This window comes from Gymnodraco acuticeps, unplaced genomic scaffold (genome assembly GCF_902827175.1).
Source record: "Gymnodraco acuticeps unplaced genomic scaffold, fGymAcu1.1, whole genome shotgun sequence".
Lineage (NCBI taxonomy): Eukaryota > Metazoa > Chordata > Actinopteri > Perciformes > Bathydraconidae > Gymnodraco > Gymnodraco acuticeps.
Genome location: NW_022991013.1, coordinates 482,574 through 506,191, shown reverse-complemented (window position 1 = coordinate 506,191; position 23,618 = coordinate 482,574). Strand labels below are relative to the sequence as shown.

Here is a 23,618-nt window from a genome sequence, read left to right as displayed (position 1 = left end):
AAGTGGACGTGTGGATATTAGTTGAAAATAAAACACAACTGTGTGTGTGTGTGTGTGTGTGTGTGTGTGTGTGTGTGTGTGTGTGGTGTGTGTGTGTGTGGTGTGGTGTGTGTGTGTGTGTGTGTGTGTGTGTGTGTGTGTGTGTGTGTGTGTGTGTGTGTGTGTGTGTGTGTGTGTGTGTGAGAAACATATCTTATTGAGTAGTCTGGCAAAATAGTAAAAAACAAGTCCATTAACTATGATCCCATGACTCATTGTAGTAAGCTGATCTAAACATGATGAAGCCTGTATACTTTGAGATTTGTTTGGACTCAAGCCAGTGAATGTTTACTCTGAAAACTTTAAATGTAGCAAGATCAGTTCAGAATGTAGAACTATGCCTGCTCTTTCTCTACTATAATGTTTAGCCGTCTTACCTTCTGTTTTCTCATTTCCTGTAACAGTGTGAATTCATATAGTTCTATCTCGCATGGTGGTGAAGCATATATTGTAAACTTTTGAAGATACTATTAAGTACTTAGACACAGACCCATGACGTACTGCGTATCACAGTCATGGAAAACCGGAACCTCAATGCAAGATAATTGTTGAATTTGGAGGTGTCTTTCTGGTGGATGAACATGTCCAGACAAACCAATGTTGGTATTGTGGCTGTCCACAAGTTGGGGCACCATTGGGTTGATGCGTTTATTTAAAATGGTATGTCCCTCCTCTAATGTTAGATTAAAAAATAAGTTAATCCAGTCCAATTTTTGGGCTTGCTTAGAAACCCTTAGAAGACCTTTATTTGTCTTTTTGAACAGGAACACATATAAAACATGTACAGTTGGACTACTTAATACTTGAGTACACGCATTCAGTCTTGGGGCTGTTCCTTTGTCTCCTGGATCGGTTGACCTTATGTTCCCTGACAGTTGAGTAATGGATGGTCACTTCATTTTGGTCACCCTAATAACAAAACATAAACCACACAATTATACTTAAAACAAAGACTGTGTTCTTAAAAAGGTTTCAATGGTAAAAGTTGATCAAACATAAGATACCTCTGCATTTGTTGTGGAGGGAGCTGGAACTCTTGCATGAGACTCTGAAAATAATAAAAATATATTTCACTCTAATGTTGTGTTGAATGGGTCCACATTATAAGCGCAGTCTAAAAAATATTAGTTACAGTACCTGTACATTTGCAGCTGTTTCTCTTGCTCATCATGCACAGTAAGAAAACCAGTAAGACAATCACAATGAGAGTGAATGCCAAAGCTCCACTCAAGGAATACACCAAGATAAGAAAATCCACCTTATCTGTAGAGAGTCAGACATCAGGACACATTAAAAAGCTTTAAGGACATCAAGGAAAAACCCTCCAATAGAGTGACTTACCTTCAAAGTTCAGCATGGTCCCGTTTCCAAACAGTATGTGTCCACATGAGGCAACAGGACAGTAGTAGGTCCCAGCATGAGAACGATTCACGCTTTTTGGCAGGTTGTACTCACAGGTGTGTGTCTGTGTGTTGGGTTTCCTCTCACACTGACTGCCTCCACGGGTGTAAAGGAGTCCTGGAAGAGTGTCTTCAGGGTTTTTGAACCAGTAAACACTGTGTTCTCCATCACAGCTGCCAGTGTGTACTGTACAGTTCAGAGTCACAGAGTCTCCTGGCTGGATGATCTCAGATGCTAACTGATGGACTAAAAACGAGATGCTCAAATCTGAACCTTTTACATCGACTGTAATTCCCTCCCTGAATTCAAACTGGTAAGAATGGCTATTTGCGCAGTAGTAAGTGGCTGAGTCTGAAATTTGCACATCTCTTATCTTCAGGTGATTTTTTCCTTTTCCCGTATCCAATGCGAAACGTGGATTCTTGAATTCATCGTGAAATGTTCCATTTGGTTCGTACTTGTAGTAGGTTGAGATAAGCCTTGGTTTCTGTCCCACAGTTTGCTTGTACCAGTAAAATCTTGTGTCAACATTACTGCCATGGAAACATTTCAAAGTAAGCTCGTCCCCAGTGTTAAATGATAGAATACCACTCTCTTGATGAACAGATAATTTCAGCTCCGTCATCTGAGCTGAAGAGATAGGAGAGACAAATCAAATGCAGAAGTATAGAAAAATAAACTCGACACACAACAATGATTTGGACCAATATCATGGGGATATAAAAGATACAATTTTGTACCACAAAAATACAACTCACCAGTATTCCACAAGATTAGAAATCCGAAATATAACATGATCACATGAGATGTCATCGTGTTGCCGCGTTGAATGATGCACATCTCGATGCTCTCTCCACTCTTAAGAAACATCACTGAATCTGTTTGGCCAATCAGAGGTGACACTTTAAACTATGTCCCGTAAAGGAAACATGGTCACAGGTTTACTGCCACCTACAGAGTCAATTTGTTGCTTAAATATGATCACATTTGAGAAAGTATATAAAAGATTTTCTCATGTTGGCATTACATATATAATACATATAAATCTCTATCTACAGTATAATTACCTATAATATTAATGGATTGACTATGTCTTTTTAAGTCTCTCTCCAAAGAGAATATGATCTTTCAAGCCATTTTGTAGAACCTTATCTCATGGACTTCCATTTCTTGAATTTTAAAAAGGATATGTTTTATAAATTGCAGAATTGCAGTTGTTTCAGTGCACGGTACATGTACAGTACATGATATGGACTGCACTTTTCAGTTTTCACATTGATTACCAATTCTAAAATCAATAGAAAATTCTTCTTGGACAATTTTAACCTAAATGGCACAGGAAGCTGGCACAAAAATGTTCCAAAAGGGGAAAGAAATTACCCCAACTGCATTTGAGGATGACATATATATATATACAGTGGCGTTTCTAGGTGTACAAAACTGGGGGGGCAGAAAGAGGTCGGGGGAGAGAGAGAGAGAGAGAGAGAGAGAGGGGGGACAGAGAGAGGGGGGGAGGAGAGAGAGAGAGGGGGAGTGTCAAATTACATACTGAAGACCACAGGAGCAACACTGTGAGCGCATACATTTACGTACACAGCGTGGGGATATCATAGTAATGCACCTTCATACATGGAGTAAAGGTCACCATCACAAAGTAATTCTTAACAATAACAACAACCGTAATGCTTTAGCATTAAAACACCATAGACTGTAAATATAAGGAAAACACAGACACTCATCATCGAGGTCACAATATCAATCGATCCAGCAGAGGCAAAACACAGAAGATCAACAAAATATATGACATAAATGAACTTACCAAAGCTGAAGGCTCACTTGAAAAGAAAAGCGGCACGGCGGTCCTTCCTCTGACAGAATGTGTCTATCACTTTGGGGATGAAGTCCTGTAGTTGCTGGATCAACTGGCTTTCAATTGAAAGCATGGCCAATGCGTTAAGTCGCGGCTGTCCCATGGTGTTGCGAGTGAAAGTCTTTATCCTTTTGAGGGTGGAAAAGTTCCTCTCTGACTCGGATGTCGTCATCGGAGTTGTCACTATTATTTTGACCAAAATAACAGTCTCAGCAAACGTTTCCTCCAAGTTGTTCTCGTGAATGGATTTCAACAGAGACAGGGCAGTGTTTCCAGTGTGAAGCTCACTGTGGCGGTAGAGCGTGGTCAGCTCAGACTTCAACTTCTCCTTGTTTCCCAACGCAGGCCAGTTTCATGGCGCAGTCAAGCTCAGGTGTAGGAAATGACAGGACATGCTGTGGGAAGAATGAGCTGTCAACAAGCTTTGCAGCGATCAAATGGTCACTCTGTGAGAACCTCTGTTCCACCTGTGAGATGACTGTGTCACAAGCCTCCTTCATCACCGGCGCTGTGCTGCTGACTCGTCGGCCTGGCTCGTCTGTTCCATCATGAGCAGTGGCGGCCAATGCATCAGTTTTCTGCCTCATTTTCTGAACATTTTCCTTGAAACGGCAGAGCGCGCTGTTGATCCCAGGTGCATCGATGCTTCGTTTTTGCAGAGTGTTGTATAGAACATCCACTTCTGGCATAAGCAACGAAAAAAACTCCAGGAGCTGCATAAATGCTCGGTCCCGCAGTTTCTTTGACAGGCCGTATGCCTCACTTATGGTGACCGCATCCCATCCTGGTTGTGCGCGTATATGCTTCATACACTGAAGTAGTGCATCTCGGGTCTCCCACACCGCGTTCACAGTTCTGCTTTTAAAGTTCCATCTCACAGCCGGTGGCCGTGGGATGCGTCTCTGTGTTGCCTCTGCAAGAGCTGCAACACGTTTTGGAGCACCGGAGAAAAAAGTGGAAAAAGCAGTTAGATCTGCAAAAAACCCCTTCAGGATGCTCATCCTTGCTGAACACAGTTGCTGCAGGGTCAGGTTCAGTTGGTGGGCGTAGCAGTGAACAAACTGAGCGTTTGGGTACGTCTCCTTCATCACCGTCTGTACCCCGCGCACGTTACCGCTCATGACGGCCGCCCCGTCATAGGTCTGAGCGATTAGCTTTTCTTTCAGCTTCAGGGGTTCCAAAACAGCCTTGATGCTGTTAGAGAGACCTACACCAGTTTTGTCCTTTACTTCCACAAACTCCAAAAAACGCTCTGTAACTGTGAGGTCAGGCATAATGTATCGCAGCACAATCACCATTTGCAATTTACAGGAGACATCGGTTGTCTCGTCGGCCTGAACGGCAACAAATGATGTGTTGTCCACTTGCTTGGCTATTTCCTCCCTGTACACATCATACATGCAGTCCAAGAGTTCATTCTGTATGGTGCTTGATGTCCCTTTGAAAACAAGCTGAGCTTCGTAGTGCCGTCGAAGCCTCACACATTGTCTCGAAAATTGACCTGAATATCCCTGGATTCAGAGAGTCCGCCGACTCGTTGTGGCCCCGCAGTGCTGTCTCACATTTCCCACACAGTTTAATACAGGTGATGATCCGACCAAGCACGTACCTGTTTTCTTCCACCTTCCTATTATGAGAATCAATGCCACGTCTGTAGGCGCTGTCAATCTGAGCTGCAACATTCACCCTTCCAAGTAATCCCAATTTTACGGCATTTTCCAAATGACTGTTGCTGCTCTCATGCTTCATTGTCCTCTCCGAAAGATGCTTTAAGTCCTTGTAACCTGTCCTCGACCAAGTACCTTGATCTTCACCAAAAAGCAGGCAAGGAAAGCAAAAGAGGGAATTCTTCTGGATGCTCGCCGTTAGCCATTTCTTTTTAGCAAACCACTCAGCGTTAAACCCACGTTTAACTTTGCCCGCAGTCTGGACCATTTGGAAATCCGGTGGATGGTGGGCACCGAGGCGCTTTACCTCCAGTTTCTCTCCGAGACTAAGTGTCTCAAATGTGTGCTCCAGTAAATGGTCAACTTCATTCATTTTCTTTCAGTTTTTTACTTCTTTTAATCGCTGGTGATGTTAGCTATAGGCTATGCTGCTCTCTCGTCTCCTCTTCAAACTACACGTGACGTTTCGCAGCACTGCACACGTGAGTACTTACAGCCAATCAATTCTGAATTATGTGAGATGACGTATGGTGGGGATGGGAGCACTATGCCCCTACGGTCATTATTTTTTTGCCACACACATTCAATAGAAAAATACTCTGAGCATGCGCAGTGTAGTTTTTACAATCACCGTTCACTTAGACTGTGAGAGGGAAGGGCAGGATCGGGTTTTGTCCCACATGGCTCTAAACAGCTCAAAACGGCCCTCTAGACACTAATTAGAAGAACACAGACTAAAACAGAAATGTACAGACGAATCAGATTATTAAACATGACCTTAAAATATATTTTATATGTTTTTTTATTTATTTTTTAGTATTTTTTTGTAATCATTATTTGTAATACTTTCTTCTGACACTAGGTGGGGCTGTGCCCCACCTGCCCCTAATGACCCGCCGCCACTGTATATATATATTGTTCTTTGAGGCTTTTGCTATAGCTTGGTTAGTACGACAGGTTTTCCATTAATCATCAAAATGGATGGTATTTTAAGACCCAGAAATCTATATTACCCCTCTTGTAAGTTTATGAGAATATCAAAGGAATATTGGATACAAATGACTCTAAAATACTATACTGGGCCAGAGGTATGTGGAACATATACAGTGGAAAGTCAATAAAACAATGAAGTCAATCTTTATTGGCTCCATGATGGGTTTTGTTAGTTAAAACATTACGATTATAACAAAAGGTGATTATTGAAGCAAGTCAAAAAGAAACACTGTTCTTTCCATAGGCCTATTTAAATGGCCACATGTCTCAGTGATAATGGAGCCATACAAAGGGAGACATTGATTTAATTCAATGCATCCATATGAGACTAATGGATTCATTCCTGTTTATATACAGTGTGTATCACCAATATATTCAAACCAAACAGACTTTTAACCGGACCTCTAAGTATTAGTAGTTTCCGTATTGTTAAATGTGACCTAACAAGTATTCTACTTTTGAAATAGGACTGCAAGTGGTCTCTCAATGAAGTATCATCTATGTGAGAAAGCAAGCACCCTTACATCCTGCTCAAAACCACAAACGCTGCTGCACTAAGAGATACAACACAAAAAAAAAGATACTGACTGTTGAGTTTATTTGTCTATGTTTTGTGTCTGCACCAGAACGGACCACTGTGACGCATTAAAGCAGAACACTTCCTGTTACTAACCTCTGTGCGCCCACAGCCCCCCCCCCCCTTAACTGAAGCGAAAAAAACAATGCTGTTAGCTGGCCTCTCATTTGATATTATGTATGAGCTCTATTGAGATTTATAATACTTTGAAGAGTTAGCCAAATGGCCAGATTAAAAACGGTTGGCTTAAAATATGCATTCACTCTTTCACTCACTTGTAGGCTATGTGTTCACATGTTTTGTTATAGGGAGATACCACATTCTCTACCACTTTGATATATTTAAGAAGTTAGCAAGTGTATTGCACGTTTAGCTTTCCAAAACAGCTAATGATGAGTATATAATTTACTGAATGATCTAGCTGACTGTGCCAGTTATTTGCAAGTTATGTAAATCGTAGCCAAGTGAAACCTGGGTTGCTGAAAAATAAAGCTAACACAGAAGTGTAACAAATCTGCAGTTCATTGAATGGCCACTTTAAGCAGGCTTCAAAAGCAAGTCAATCTCCAATGACCTTCATGTTAAAATGCTCAACATTACAACCAAGAGAAACTTGTTTCCAGCCTAGTTTAAAAGGGTTTGGTCCATATAGCTAGTTTTCCACTATATGGCAACTGTACTGGGGTAAACGTTCAAATAATTCACCTGTATGACTTGAGTTTTGTCACATATTGGGGTGGGTTAGGGAACCCAAGTTTTCTAAAAAAAACGGGGCTACTGCGAAGAAAAGCTGTTGGATTCAACAAGAAGACACACACAGTATTGTTCCAAATGTTGATGTTTATTGGATTAATGACAGAAATTGCACAAACAAAATTACACATTTGATTTGGTAAAAAACAATGATAATACAAATAATAAGATGATCAGCATCGATGATCAGATGATACAGCATCCTAGCTTCTAAATATAGGCTACAGGTTAAGTCATACATGTATTCACAAGTACTAAAAAAAAGCATATATCTTTAGATATATGGTTTATTTGAAAGAACGTTGCGGACATATCCTGCTTCGACCACAAAGTGGAAAAATACTATGCTAAAATGTACATCAACAAAGAATAGATTTTTTTTAGCTGCGGACCACAAGGAAGAGAAAACAAAAACACATGTTTTACTCAAAAGTACAAATTGCACCATGTCAGGTTCTACTGCTTTACGCTGTAATACACACATTCACTCCAGGTTGGATCCCTCTGCCTTCTTGATCTGTTTTTCATGTTCACACCTAAAGCAGCATAGTAGATATTTTCTCCACGTTGGTACTCCTGCAACACAATATATATATAAGTAGATAATTATTGTGATCCTGCAAAATATAAAAACTATTTCTAGGAAAATTATTTGGAAGGAATAGGGTGTTTAAATGGTAATTTAGCAGTTATTTATGGTCAACTGATTTTACTCACCTCGGCTTCTGCTGTGGACGGAACTGGAAAAAACAGAAATGGTTATTTTTAATCAAAGGCCAAATTCTGCAAAATCAAGCCATAAAATACAAACCGTTCAAGTTACCTGTGGATTGGCAGCTGTTTTTCTTGTTCATCATGCACACTAAGAAAGCCAGTAAAACACTGAGGATGGTGGTGAATGTCAAAGCTATACTGGAGAAATGAACCAAGAAACCAGAGTCCACGCCAGCTGTAGAGAGAAACAGAGCTTTCAGTAGGTTTTTATCCAAAGTTTGGTAACCCCTAGATTCCACCGGGTCCGTCTGCGTCAGAAGCGTCCCAGAAGCGTCCCAGAAGCGTCCCAGAAGCGTCCCAGAAGCGTCTCGGCGCAGGACTCCTCTAAAATTAGGATGAATCCTATTTTTGACGCGACGCAGCCGTAACGTAATGTCGGGCAGGCAGGAAGTGGAACGTTCAGAGCATATACTATATATGTATATATGTATATATGTATATATATATATATATATGTATATATACACACACACACACACACACACACACACACACACACACACACACACCCACACACACACACACACACACACACACACACACACTCATTTTGCAGACCCTATCCCTCCGTAGTCTTTCAAGTAGGAGGAGAAATGCCAGCGTTCTCCTCCGGTTTACAGGCACTGTGTAAATTATATATAGAATAATTATGATGGTGAATGCATTTTTTCACCACTAAAATACAGCAACACATCTTTGATTAATGTCGTTATAACTGGGATATTACAATTATTATTAACTTTGTCTGTACAAAGTAGCCTGTCCAGGAAATATGCCCAAATCAACAAACACTGCGAGCCGGCAGGCAAGACGCTCCGCTTCTGAAACGCGCCTGGTAGGGTATGACGCCGGAGGAGGCCGGACCAAAACCGCGGCACAGCCGTAACACGCCCGGTGGAATCTAGGGGTAAGACAGTACCAATGAGATCTGCAACAACCTCTGCTAGAAAGTTACTTACCCTCAAAGTCCAGCTTGGTCCCGTTTCCAAACAGTATGTGTCCACATGAGGCGACAGCACAGTAGTAGGTCCCAGCATGAGAAGGATTCAGGCTCTCCATTGGCAGGTTGTATTCACAGGTTTGTGTTTGTGTGTTGGGTTTCCTCTCACACTGATCATTCCTGCCTCCACGGGTATAAATGAGTCCTGGAGAGTCCTCAGAGTGTTTGAACCAGTAAACACTGTGTTCTCCATCACAGCTGCCAGTGAGAACTGTACAGTTCAGAGTCACAAAGCCTCCTGACTGGACAGTCTCAGATGCTGACTGATGGACTAAAGCTGTCAGATCTGAACCCTTAACATTGACTAGAGTGCTCTGGGAAATTTCTAACGTGTATAGATAGCAATTTATGCAGAAATAAGTACCGGAGTCTGATACGCGCAAGTCTGTGATGGTCAAGTGGTTTTTACCTTTCCCTTTTTCAGCATTCAGTGTGAAGCGTGAATTGTTCTTAAATTCACCATAGAAATCTATGTTTTTGTTATACATATAGAATGTAGAGATGAGATTTGGTTTCTGCCCAACAGTTTGCTTATACCAGTAAAGCCTTGCAGCAACAATGCCTTCATAGAAACATGGCAAAGTCAAGTTCTCCCCTGTTTTAGCTGATACAAAACCTCTGTCTTCACGGACAGATGTGGACAATGTCCCTTTAGTCGTCTCGGCTGAAATGAAACGAGACAAATGTAGTAATTTAATGTGAGAATCTTTAGCATAATCACTTCACTTTCTAAAATTATGAATATTTGTAAGAGAGCACGTTTCAGTAGAAATAAATACAACTTACCCATTATCCCCAAGCACAGACGGGTGCAAAAGAGAGCAAACAATGGAAATGCCACCATGTTCAATTTCATGTGTGAAATGAAAAGAAGGTCGATCATGCCTCTCCTCTTAAAAGACGAAGCTAGGTTTGATTGGCCAATCTGAAGTGACTGTGTACCGTATGTCCTACTTAGGAAATGTGTTCACCGCTACATAAACTGTAGTAAAAAATATGTATTTTTAAAACATTGACATGGTGGGAGAATTTCTTGGCATTGGATGTAATGATTTTCATTTGAAATATAATTATGTATAATGATTTTTCGATCAAGGACCTTTGCTAGAGTGGTTTTAGGCTTAAGATGTACCGAGTGCAGACAATGTTACATCCTGCTGAAAACCACAAAATGTAAAAAAAAAACACTGAAAGAGATACAATGCAAAAAGTATGGGCAGGAACAGGTCTAAGAGGAATAGACACTTAATTTCTATCAAATGATGTTAATTGTGTAGGACTTCAAACAAATCTTCAAAGCACCAACTGAGTTAACTATATTTACATTGGATTTATGTAGTGCCAATGTGCGTATACCGTTACTTTAAGACAGTTTTATTGATTAAAGGAAAGCTAAACTATTGTGTGATCTGGTGTAGATTATCTTCATAATTCAGTATAGATGGTAAATTGCATAATTTAATATATCTTTTTGTTTTATATCAAGCGAATCAAACTTGCTTTCAGTATGAGAACTGCAATGATCCTTGTTTTTCGTTTTTTCCCGTTTTTTCCTATTTTATTTTGAAAAAAATAAATTCCTGGTTTGACTTCCTGTCTTGTGTTTTTCCGTAGGTGTTCCTGTGCTGCCTTTGCCCATCTTCGCACCTGCTCTGAATCAGCCTTATTAGTCTTTCCAGCCAATCAGCTTCTTCTCTGTTTCCAAAGCTGTTTTGATTGGCCTTATTAGTTTCACCTGTCCCATATTAACCCTGCAGAAACCTGACTTTCTGTCCACCTGCACTTCACCCCCTCATCTGATTAGTTTATATTTAAGTTCTTCTTTTCTGTTCAGACTGTTTTGTCGATCAATCTCATATATAACTGAACTCCTTTTGTAGTTTTAATTTCATACTATAGCTTTTAGATTTTCATTGGGTATGGTTCTGAGAATGAACGTCAAAGTTCCGCCCGCATTCTTTTGAAAAATACACAATTAGTTTTTTGGGGTTTAGAAAAATCTAAAAATTGTTTTGAAGATTGGTTAAAACTGAGATATGGCCTTTGAGGAAGTGAACACACATGCTCATTATATATTTGTCTCAAGATCAAACAGTCCATTTAATAAATTAGCCCCTTGTGATCATGACATAACATGACATACAAAGGACATAAGAATGCACACAATTATTGCGTTGTCCAAAATATGTATGAATGAAACTAAGGTATGATTAGTATAAACAATCATATGTTCAGCATATGGCAACGTTTTTAAGGGGTTAAGGAAATCTTGTTTGTATCATAAAAAACCGTCCAATATTAACTACATCGCCAAGCTGTGAAAAGCGGTCTTGTCAATCCGGCATACTACAGTACATGAGGGGCATCAGGACTTTTGGCATGGGGGATAATTCATGAGGTGTAAATACGTTCTTGGCTGCATCTTTTACACTGCAAACCAATAGGATGTACACATGTATCTCTTAATTACTTATACATTACTGTATTACTTTTAAAACATGACTAAATCCAATGTTGTTTAACATAAGTAATGAAACATGGTTTGTCTACAGCTTGACACCAGAGTACACACATTCATCATTGGGGATGTTCCTCTGTCGTCTTGATCTGTTGGGCACATGGACACTTACAGCAGCATAATGGAGGCTGTCTGCGTTCCGGGGACCCTGTCAACAAAATATGAAGAAATGGATCAGGATATTGAATAGAAGAAAATTCTGCAATAACATTTTTAATTTATGAGATCATTTTCACCTCTGTATTTGCTGTAGATAATCTTGCTTCAGACTCTGATTGGTAACATGGAGAAACATTATTCAGTCAAGAGTTGTATTGAGTGAATGCAAGCTTCTGGAAGAAAAAAACAATAGGTAGAAGTTACCTGTTGATTGACAGTTGTTTCTCTTCTTCATCGTGTACACTAAGAAAGCCAGTAAAACTACCAGAATGGAGTTGAACGCCAAAGCTCCACTCAAGAAATACACAAGAGAGTCAACCTCATCTGTAGAGAGTAAACACCAACAACGGAACGGTCAGCTTTTATCTTGTTGTTCATTTTAAATCTTACTTGGCCATAATTTACTCTTCATTAAATAATCTAATAAATAGTTTACCTTCAAAGTCGAGCTTGGTCCCATTTCCAAACAGTATGTGTCCACATGAGGCAACAGCACAGTAGTAAGTCCCAGCATGAGAAAGATTCAGGTTCTCCATTGGCAGGTTGTATTCACAGGTGTGTGTCTGTGTGTTGGGTTTCCTCTCACACTGATCATTCCTGCCTCCATGGGTGTAAAGGAGTCCTGGAGAGTCCTCAGAGTGTTTGAACCAGTAAAGACTGTGTTCTCCATCACAGCTGCCAGTGTGTACTGTACAGTTCAGAGTCACAGAGTCTCCTGACTGGATGATCTCAGATGCTGACTGATGGACCGAAGGTGGGATGTTCAAACCTGAACCCTTAACATCGATAAAAGAGCCTTCCGCAAAATCGAAGACAAATTTGGAGAAAATTGCGCAGTAGTAGGTAGCTGAGTCGGAAATGTGCACATTTGAAATTGTCAACTGATTTGTACTATTTCCTCTATCAAGTGTAAAGCGTGACTTGTTGTTGAATTCATCATAAAAAGTGGGTCTTGCATCATAAGGATAGACGGAAGAGATGAGCCTCAGTTTCTGTCCCAGAGTTTGTTTGTACCAGTAAATCCAACTTGTATCACCAGCTTTATAGAAGCATCGCAAAGTCACATTTTCTCCAACCTTAGCTGATATAAAACGTTTCTCTTGACGAACACTTGAAGATATTTTCCGATCAGTCGTCTGAGCTGAAATAAGAGTCAAAGGAAATATACAATTAATTATATTCAGCAAGTACAGAAGTTTGAATAAAAAAATATTGAAAGCATTTCCATGAAAGTAGCAGAAAAGTAAAAGCAGGATACAAATACAACTCACCGATTGTTCCTAAGAGCAAACACATCAGATATAAGACCAACTTTGGAGACGTCATCTTGTTGAATTCTTGAGTTGAGTGAAAATGATCTTGAAACCTTGTTCACTCTTAAGACACAAGACTGCGTTTGATTGGCCAGCCTGAAGTGACATTGTACATCCTACTTTAAAAAAACTTGATCACATGTTCACTGCCATCTATAGTATCAAGTTTGGTTCTTGAGAGGATTCACTTCGTGAAAGGTACATGAAGAACACAATAGCTCTTTATCTTAGTATCATATTTAAAATCAGGGAGAATAAACTGCGTGTACACATAGTTTTCACCATAGTAGTGCTGTGAATATAATATGAAAGGGTAACAAGTTAGTTGCAGATGTGCTTTAGGCTTCGGCTTGGCTAAATTAATACAACAGGTTTGGTGTTACTTTAAATTGAATGGTATTTACTTGGATTGAGACACAGAAATTCATGTTGCCCCAATATATGTTTATGTGAGAAATGTAATGCATATTGGACAAAAGTGTCAAGTTACCAAATTATTCACATATACTGTTCCTGTGTTTACATGGGTCAGACGTACAGTATGTGGAAAGTATACATTGACAATAAAGCAATTGTATAATATAATCTAATGTATATCTATTAGGGATTATTGAAGTTGTTCGAAAAGAAACTCTTCTGCCATGGGCTTATTTATGTAGGAGGTCTTATTAATAATTGAGACATCAAACATTTTTTTATTGTAGCCATGCCTTTTATATGAAACTAATTGCTTCAAATACTTGTTAATACCTATAATCAGCAATATTCCAAACAAAATAGAATTAATTACACAATTATTTGTAGTTTTAATGTGAACTGATAAACATTCTTCCTATTAATGTAATTGCACTGCAAGTGATCTTTTAAGGAGCATCTATGTAAGTTTGCAAACAGAGTTACATCCTCCTAAAACCACAAAGGCTGCTACACTAAGGTACTTCACAAAAAGGTCTAAAGGCCCTGACACACCAAGCAGTCACCAGAGGACTCGCCGACGCCGGCTGAGGGCCTAAGATATTCTAAAAAATAATATTTGAAAACATTAAAAAAAAACATTTTAACCCTCCGGTATCACTGTGGACGTTTTTGTCCATATGGGTCATTTTTCACTTTTCATTTTGCAATAACTTTGGTTTCATTGGTGCAAATGGCCTGATTTTTTGTAACAACGCTATTTTCTCGATCTATTTTGGAATTCCAATTTCAATTTTTCAAATTGGTCTTTAATTCACTGTGTCGACTACGCAAATTAGTCATTCGAGACAAAAATGTCCACTGCAAAAGACTTTGATAAAAACATTATATTAAAAGGTTTTTTTCACAACATCTTTGGGTTCAATCTTTAAAGCAACTTCCGCCCTAATAGAAAATACCAAATATGTAATCATTTTCAGGATTGTAACCCTTTAAATGCCATTTTGAATACATGAAACCGCTGTTTTTTGATGAAAACAGAGAAAATTAGTTATTTTCCAAAAAATACATATCTGGGGACTGGCTCTTTTTTTTTTTTATAACAGTCTTGGATATGTCAAAGATTAGCAACAAAATTGATTTTTTTGCATTATTAGTTTTTGCACAAAATCAGATTGAACAAAAAAGTTACAAATTAGTCATTCGGGACAAAAATGTCCACTTCCAAACACTGCTCTAAAATGACAACAGATTAATATTTTTTAAAACTTTTTGGGGTTAAATCTTTCAATCAACTTCAGTCCTGATCAAAAATACTAACAGTTAAATTATGCTCAGGATTTTAACCCTTGAACTGCCAGTTTGAAAACATGAATTTGCGTTTTCTATGAAAAACATGCACAAAAAGGCAGTTATTTTCCATATAATAAATGTTGGGGGGGTCGGCTTTTTTTTTTTTATCACATTGATTTTGGTTGATTATTAGTTTTTGCACAAAATCAGATTAAACAAAAAAGTTACAAATTAGTCATTCGGGACAAAAATGTATCATGTATAATGTAAATCATGTATTCAAAATGGCATTTAAAGGGTTAAAATCCTGAAAATGATTACATTTTTGGTATTTTCTAATAGGGCGGAAGTTGCTTTCAAGATTGAACCCAAAAAAGTTGTGAAAAAAACCTTTTAATATAATGTTTTTATCAAAGTCTTTTGCAGTGGACATTTTTGTCTCGAATGACTAATTTGCGTAGTCCAATCGAATGATACCGGAGGGTTAAATATAATTTTTTATATTTTTTTGTTGTTACATTTTTCATTAGTTTTACCAAAATAACTTGATTTAATTGTATTTAAAATAATATTTCCAAAGACATAAATCCTTCGAATCTGCCTGTTCAGTTTCTGTTGGAATGTGAAGGGTTAAATGCCGTCTCTGCGAGTTATGTGAAGACGGGAGGGCTTGTTGGTCCCTCTGTAGATTCACAGAGGGCCCGCTATAGTAACTCAACGAGAGAGTAATGTCAAATGACAGTACAATTGACCAATCATATCTTCCCTCTAAATGGGCGGGCTTTATTCAGAGGGCCTAGGTATAAAAGTCACGGCTCGCCACTGAGATATATTATATATATTAATGCTGTCAAAATTATTGCGTTAACGGCGGTAATTAATTTTTTGAATTAATTGCGTTAAAATATTTAACGCATTTAACGCATGCGCAGAATGGCCCGCCCCATACATCCCACCAGTGGCAGCGCCAGGGTATGGCTGGGGTAGGCTACAGCCATACCAAGAAATGGCTTAGCCCCACCATGAAATATGATGTTAAAGTAAGCAAAATAAAGTCCGCCAACTCGCGCGGAGTAAATTGCTCTGACAGCAGCTAGTAAGATTGATTTCAGTAGCCACTTGTCTGGAAATACCGAAGACTAGAAACGGTTTTGAAAACTTTTGTCACGTAGTGATCGTCTTCTCAATAGAACATCTTTGATAATGTCTTCTGGCCAATCAGAATCAAAATAACGGCGTGGTGTTGTTGCAGGAAGTCCCGACGGAGAATACTTTTGCTGTAGTACATCTCTATATACATCGATACAACATTACGTGTTGATAGAAATCAACACGTAGTGAAAGGAGACCCCACGGTTTGATGATTGATAGGTGTGTGGGCTGTCTTTCATTTTGACACACAGAACAATGGGGGCTATCCACCCTTATCCACAATGTAAAGTAATTCACACAGCCTCTTCCCTCTTCTCTCTGTGAGGAGCAGCAGGTTCAGCTTTCAGAACAAAGTAACAAAAAACTAAAATGGCATTCATTTTTTTAAATATGTCGTGGAGTAATAGATTTATTTATTTGTCTTCTCAAGAGAGTACCAGAATGTGTATTTTATGTTAGTATTTCAAAAAATCTCCTGGGGGAGAATCCCCCCAGACCCCCCTGCAGGGGTTGGGTTTTCAGCATGTAAACTCTTTCACTTGTGGGGAAATTGCAGGATTGGCTCCAGGTCGCCCTTTTTATTTACTACAAGACAAATGTGCCTTTTTATTTCATACAGTTCAATTTGGATTGAGACAGGGAAATAATCTAAACCTCACGCGTGGCGTTTCACTGTCAAGGGTAGCATGTATGTAATTACATTGCAAATACTGACTTGAGCCCCACCACTGTATGGGTTAGCCCTACCATAGATTACCCAACACAAATACTCTGGCGCCGCCACTGTTTGCGGTCTACAATGACAGAGAAGAGCCTGTCAAGTTTGGCTGTACTCAGCATTGAATCAAAACGCACCATAGCTTTAAATCTTAATAAGTTTGTGAGGCGTTTTGCTGAACAAGATGGTAATCGCCACATTCAGCTGTTATAGGCATGCCAACTTGATGCTCTGCTCACGGATGACTCGATGAGCATAACAAACTGTTAAGATGACGTGTGTATATACAGTGGGGCAAAAAAGTATTTAGTCAGCCACTAATTGTGCAAGTTCTCCCACTTAAAAAGATGAGAGGCCTGTAATTTTCATCCTAGGTACACTTCAACTATGAGAGACAGAATGGGGGGAAAGAATCCAGGAAATCCCATTGTAGGATTTTTAATGAATTAATTGGTAAATTCCTCGGTAAAATAAGTATTTGGTCACCTACAAACAAACAAGATTTCTGTCTCTCACAGACCTGTAACTTCTTCTTTAAGAGCCTCCTCTGTCCTCCACTCGTTAACTGTATTAATGGTACCTGTTTGAACTCGTTATCAGTATAAAAGACACCTGTCCACAACCTCAAACAGTCACACTCCAAACTCCACTATGGCCAAGACCAAAGAGCTGTCAAAGGACACCAGAAACAAAATTGTAAACCTGCACCAGGCTGAGAAGACTGAATCTGCAATAGGTAAGCAGCTTGGTGTGAAGAAATCAACTGTGGGAGCAATTATTAGAAAATGGAAGACATACAAGACCACTGATAATCTCCCTCGATCTGGGGCTCCACGCAAGATCTCACCCCGTGGGGTCAAAATGATCACAAGAACGGTGAGCAAAAATCCCAGAACCACACGGGGGGACCTAGTCAATGACCTGCAGAGAGCTGGGACCAAAGTAACAAAGGCTACCATCAGTAACACACTACGCCGCCAGGGACTCAAATCCTGCAGTGCCAGACGTGTCCCCCTGCTTAAGCCAGTACATGTCCGGGCCCGTCTGAAGTTTGCTAGAGAGCAGATGATCCAGAAGAGGATTGGGAGAATGTCATATGGTCAGATGAAACCAAAATAGAACTTTTTGGTAAAAACTCAACTATGTTTGGAGGAGAAAGAATGCTGAGTTGCATCCAAAGAACACCATACCTACTGTGAAACATGGGGGTGGAAACATCATGCTTTGGGGCTGTTTTTCTGCAAAGGGACCAGGACGACTGATCCGTGTAAAGGAAAGAATGAATTGGGCCATGTATCGTGAGATTTTGAGTGAGAACCTCCTTCCATCAGCAAGGGCATTGAAGATGAAACGTGGCTGGGTCTTTCAGCATGACAATTATCCCAAACACACCGCCCGGGCAACGAAGGAGTGGCTTCGTAAGAAGCATTTCAAGGTCCTGGAGTGGCCTAGCCAGTCTCCAGATCTCAACCCCATAGAAAATCTTTGGAGGGAGTTGAAAGTCTGTGTTGCCCAGCGACAGCCCCAAAACATCACTGCTCTAGAGGAGATCTGCATGGAGGAATGGGCCAAAATACCAGCAACGTGTGTGAAAACCTTGTGAAGACTTACAGAAAACGTTTGACCTCTGTCATTGCCAACAAAGGGTATATAACAAAGTATTGAGATGAACTTTTGTTATTGACCAAATACTTATTTTCCACCATAATTTGCAAATAAATTCTTTAAAAATCAGACAATGTGATTTTCTGGATTTTTTTTTTTTCTCATTTTGTCTCTCATAGTTGAGGTATACCTAGGATGAAAAGTACAGGCCTCTCTCATCTTTTTAAGTGGGAGAACTTGCACAATTGGTGGCTGACTAAATACTTGTTTGCCCCACTGTATATGTTTCTTCTTTGTGGGGGTCTGCCCGCAAAAAACAGTTTCAAGTCCTGAGAAAGTCAAATAAGACGGTGTGTAAAACTTCACTGCCCAGCCAAAATAAAGTAACCACTTTGATTTAACTAGGCCAGTAGGTAAGGACTTTCCACTGGATAATAACTGCAGCGATGTATATGTTTTAGCTGAATACATGTTTTTTAACCCTAATTGATGCAGAACGTCACTTCTTTAATGTTTGTTCTTTCTGATGTAAAGTCAAGGTTGTAACTGTTTGCAATGAAGTCGTGGGGCGCTGAACTGATCTTTTGATTATTTTGATTTATGATAGTAATTACTGGTCTTTCAAATTTGAAGGAGGGTGAGCAAGCATCTTGAGGAACGTTCATCATTAACTCCTCCAAAAAATATAGTTTATTTAATAATAACACTGAATATGTGAATCATAACAGTGATTGACAGCTGATAGGAATAATATGATTGTTAATATTATCATATTCATACAGACACACATCGATGAGACAGTTAATTAATGTACTTATTGCAGCAGTCTGCATAGATTTGGTACCCCTGCTCGTCTAAGAGTGAAACCAACTCATTCAGTTAAAATTCATTAAATGATGTCTGCCACCTTATATATTTATATGTATGGCTTTACTGATGTGCCACAATAATGTCACTTAATGATATTGAGTTGAAATATCAATATTGTGGCTTTCCAAGTTAACATTGATTGATATGACTGCGATTAAATCAGTATACAGTATACTTCTGCCAGGGGATGCCACCCCTGCAATTCTCCTGCCACCCTGCACCCTATGAATATTTGTCTAGATCCGCCCCTGTGCAAGGGATAATGTGCAGCGAGGCGGTCTCTATGGGGAAAATAACACCTGAATCTAGATCCGTCTGCAGGTGGTACTTTAAGTATATTTTGTAGGGGTGTAACGGTTCACAAACATTTCGGTTCGGTACGTACCTCGGTTTTTTGGTCACGGTTCGGTTCGGTACGTTTTCGGTACAGCAGAATTTTTTTTCACAGAACAAAACATATATATATATATTTTTTTTATTATTATTAAACTGTGAATAATGTATTCACTCAAATAAATACAAAATATAATAAAATAAACATTAAGGTGCAGCATTTCGATGAACTGAAATAATCTGTATTTGAACTTTACTGTAGGCTACTAGTACTCACAAAACATAAACTATTAGTTTTGGGTTTTTAATTATTATTAAACTGTGAATATTCACTCAAATAAATACAAAATATAATAAAATAAACATTAAGGTGCAGCTTTTCGATGAACTGAAATAATCTGTATTTGAACTGTACTGTACTAGTACCTAAGCAGCCAGTTTGACATTATGACTTGCTTGTCATTGTATTTTCATGTTTTTTTAAAGAAAAATTAACTTGTCCACATTGGTTGCCGAAAGGGCAGATCTGCTGGCACTAACAATGTCTCCTGCTGTGGAGAACACCCTCTCGCTAGGGACAGAGGTAGCAGATACAGCCAGGTAGCGCTTTGCTAACATGGCAACATAAGGATATTTGGCGTTTGTAATAGCTTTGGCTCGGTCTGATCTTTTTGCGAGTGGTGGAGGCTTAAATGCTAGCGGGAGTTGGATTTGCACTTCAGTCTTTTTTCTTTTGGTACCGGTGATATTCACGTTCGGGTGATGCCTTTTCAAGAGTGTGCAAGTTTGATGTATTGCCAGCCGCGTAACCAATTTTAGTTGAACAATGCCGACAAACAGCTTTGGTTCGGTCCACCTGTCTTTGTCCTTCATCCTTGTACGTAACTGCGAAACCAAAATGTTCCCAAACCGGAGACTTCAATGATGCTGGAGGATTTTCGAGCTCAACTTTATCTGCGTTCGCCATTAATTTTCGACAGTTCCTCAAATTACTGACTACATTTGAACGCATCCCTCTGACCAGCTCTCATAGTATGCCTCTCATCCAATGAAATGACTTGCTCGCTCTATGACGCGTTGAACCCAATGTGACCAAATTACTCTGAATGCTGCGACGCAGCACCTGAGATTACTTCCAAAAAGTTGTTCACGTTCTCAATTTTTTACGTTTAACGTTATATTCGTTCGGTACACTTCGGTACACACCTGTACCGAACCGAAGGGCCCGTACCGAATAATTTCGGTACGGGTACGTGTACCGTTACACCCCTAATATTTTGATGCTAATACTTTTGTACTTTTACTTGTAACATTTTGAATGCAGGACTTTATTGTAACCGAGTATTCCTACACTCTGATACTTTTACTCAAGTACTAGATCTGAACTTCTCCCACCTCTTACAATAAATCCTGAGTGGTTACCAAAAAAAAACCCTGCTCTGAAGGTTATTTTCATTTTACAAATCCTGCACTCAGCTTTGCTTTCTCCAATATCATTGAAATGCAGCCAGATGCTGCTTCTTTTTTCGGTTTTCGCTAATTTCTTGACTTTTTCCGACGCGCTTGCATTTAAATCCGGCTCCCCGTCCGTCGCTCTGTGTAGCTGGCCTGTACCACTACACCTGCTGTCTTTGGAGCGTCTGCCCCCCACCCTTCTTTCACATCATGGTATGATCCTAGTGTGTCCTCGCATATGATTGGCTGCATGGTGGCCCAGCTAAATAAAGACCCGCCCCTGCCTGCAAGGATTCTCAGCAAGAGTAGAAGCGGCTGGAGATTCTGCTCTCCCCGACGGGAGTCTGCTCTTCTAGCGGCATCTCGCGATCGGCGTGTTGGAGACCTCTGAATTAAATTATCAATTCACCTAAAGTCAGAACGCTCAAGTCCAAGTCAAGTCCCGAGTCATTGGTGTTCAAGTCCAAGTCGAGTAGCAAGTGTTTTGTGATTTTGTCAAGTCGAGTCAAAAGTCATCAAATTGGTGACTCGAGTCTGACTCGAGTCCAAGTCATGGAGAGGGGTCTGCCTGCAGGCCTGCACTCTCAGGACAGTTCCGGTGTAGGCTGTGTCACTACCCGATCCGTCCCCCTGCCCGATCTGTACTACGCATGTGCGAGATGGTCCGCCATATTGGAGAACTCCGGACGGCAACCCAAGAAGGACACTTGACACAGTGGCTTTTGGCAAAGCTGAAAAATAAAACTCGAGAGAGATGAGTTATTGTTATTACAACGTGACTTCACTATTATTTAACAACTCTTTTTATTGGGTTATTTTATTTGGGGTTAAGTACATTGTCAGAATAAGGTCGGCCTTGGTCAAGCCCTTTTGACCCCCCCCAGCCTGGTTCTCGTAAAAGTTGACTTTGCCATTTTTCGCTCAAATGACACCATGGAGGAATGTAACGGGAGTTGACAGGGGACTCTGCCCGCCTCACGAGTGCCTATTTTTTGGCTATTTCACCCGGTTTCTACCGGGGACACTGCCCGGTATATAAACGTATTTTGACAATTTGTGTTGCATTTTTCTCCTCTTCTCTCACTGATCAAATGGCAAACGCGACCCACTGTCGGAGGGCCTCCGCGCCGGCCCGTCCTAGTGCCGGTGCTCTGGCGGTCGGTTCCTCCGAACTGCGGGTTCGACTCTGATGGCCGGGAGGGTGTGCTGCGTTGGGGTGGGGGACTTCCCCCACTCTGCGTGTCTCTTCCTTCCCGGGCCGGCCGATATGAAGCGTGACCAAGACGCACCGTCTGACTCAGGGGTCCGGGTCACGCAGCGGGGTGGAGGTTCCGGGCTGGAACCTCCCCACCTCCGCCGCGGTGCACCCGGCAAACACGGTTGTTTCTCGAACCCTCCACTGTTGTCTAGCGGGTGTAACTAAAATACAAGATGTCGTATTTATATATATATAAATATATATCTATATAGATAATAAGTAGGGATGCACGATATTGTTTTTTTTAAACCGATACCAATAACTTCCTGCTTCTCAAGACCGATACCGATAACCGATAATAAAAAATGTTTACGCCACTAATTATTTTAACACAATTAACGCATGTGTATTTTTTTTCCTTGGCCGCCCCGTAGTTTCAGAGCGCATCGAGTTTAAAATACCATCTACAAGCTGATGCTGACAGCCCCGCTCCTGCCATCCGCTTGCGGCAGTACACACTTCCACGCTCACCGGCAGGCACCGACTGGCCATCAGGAGGACCGGGAGGGTGTGTGTATGTGTGGCCCGAGCGAGCGAGAGAAAGACCTTACGTGCATTGTTGTTGTTAGCATCTGGTGCTAGCTAGCTGCGCTAACGGATATAAGGAGCTGTTTAAATGAAAACAGAGGAGCGACATTTCGCCACAACTGCGCCGAGCACTTGACTTTATGCAGGAAGCCAGACAGTGGGACATTGTACGAAAAGTCAGCACACTCAGCACGGATAGTGCGCAACATGATTGCAGCGTCCAGGCAGCTCCGGTTCGAGCATATGCCTTGAGTTGCACATAGCTCCAACGCCCTTACCACCGACGACATGTTTGTTTACTGTCCTGGCTTCACGGCCGCACACCATTTACGTCACAGCCAAGCATGAGTTAGGGAGCGCTGGATTTGTGAAGAACTCCCCTCTTCCTAAACCACTAATACCACAGTACTGGCAAAACGGGAGGAGCCGAGTGAAAAACAAGCGCCCCTCATCCCAATCCACCCACACCGCAGTATTTTTTACTTTTTTTTTTACCCAAAAAATATATTGTATATTATCGGGGCTATTAATACTGGTATCGGGCCGATAATTATCGTGCATCCTTAATAATAAGTGTCAGCGCGATTTTATGTTGTATTAGCATGCATTTCCTGTTCGGAATGTGGTGCTGTACTGAGAGTAAACAATACAAGGTGTCCCTATTTTTATACTAGGGCTGTCAAGTTAACGCGTTAATAAAAAATTAACGCCACTAATTATTTTAACGCGATTAACGCATGTGTATTTTTTGTCCTCGGCCGCCCCGTAGTGTCATCGAGTTTAAAATACCATATACAAGCTGATGCTGACAGCCCCGCTCCTGCCATCCGCTTGCGGCAGTACACACTTCCACGCTCACCGGCAGGCCCTGACTGGCCATCGGGAGGACCGGGAGGGTGTGTGTATGTGTGGCGCGAGCAAGCGAGAG

The 23,618-nt window shown here is 40.6% G+C and overlaps 2 protein-coding genes across 2 annotated transcripts in view; both read right to left on the bottom strand.

Annotated features, from left to right (window-relative positions):
• Nucleotides 1–744: 744 nt before the first annotated feature.
• The window catches only part of LOC117559438, a 50,981-nt gene continuing 28,107 nt past the window's right edge, over nucleotides 745–23,618 (bottom strand). Inside the window, exons 5-9 of the mRNA XM_034236204.1 lie at nucleotides 2,199–2,318; nucleotides 1,381–2,070; nucleotides 1,177–1,302; nucleotides 1,044–1,087; nucleotides 745–948 (exon numbers count right to left, since the gene is read on the bottom strand). Coding sequence (XP_034092095.1) covers nucleotides 832–948; nucleotides 1,044–1,087; nucleotides 1,177–1,302; nucleotides 1,381–2,070; nucleotides 2,199–2,318 — 1,097 coding nt within the window. The 3' untranslated portion in view covers nucleotides 745–831. The remainder of the gene's footprint in view (nucleotides 949–1,043; nucleotides 1,088–1,176; nucleotides 1,303–1,380; nucleotides 2,071–2,198; nucleotides 2,319–23,618) is intronic.
• On the bottom strand, nucleotides 7,436–9,924 carry LOC117559441. The gene is made up of 5 exons (XM_034236210.1): nucleotides 9,861–9,924; nucleotides 9,034–9,738; nucleotides 8,124–8,249; nucleotides 8,018–8,040; nucleotides 7,436–7,876 (listed from the first exon to the last, which is right to left on the bottom strand). Exons 1-5 carry the CDS (start codon nucleotides 9,916–9,918, stop codon nucleotides 7,757–7,759), a joined length of 1,032 nt encoding a protein of 343 aa, XP_034092101.1. The 5' UTR covers nucleotides 9,919–9,924; the 3' UTR covers nucleotides 7,436–7,756.

What these genes read in the sequence shown, in the direction of transcription:
- LOC117559441 (XM_034236210.1), bottom strand. Translation starts at nt 9,918, where the DNA reads ATGGTGGCATTTCCATTGTTTGCTCTCTTTTGCACCCGTCTGTGCTTG. An exon ending in GACCAAGCTGGACTTTGAGG is followed by an intron (nt 8,250 to 9,033) that starts GTAAGTAACTTT and finishes TTCTCTCTACAG; the next exon opens with CTGGCGTGGACTCTGGTTTC. An exon ending in CGTCCACAGCAGAAGCCGAG is followed by an intron (nt 7,877 to 8,017) that starts GTGAGTAAAATC and finishes ATTGTGTTGCAG; the next exon opens with GAGTACCAACGTGGAGAAAA.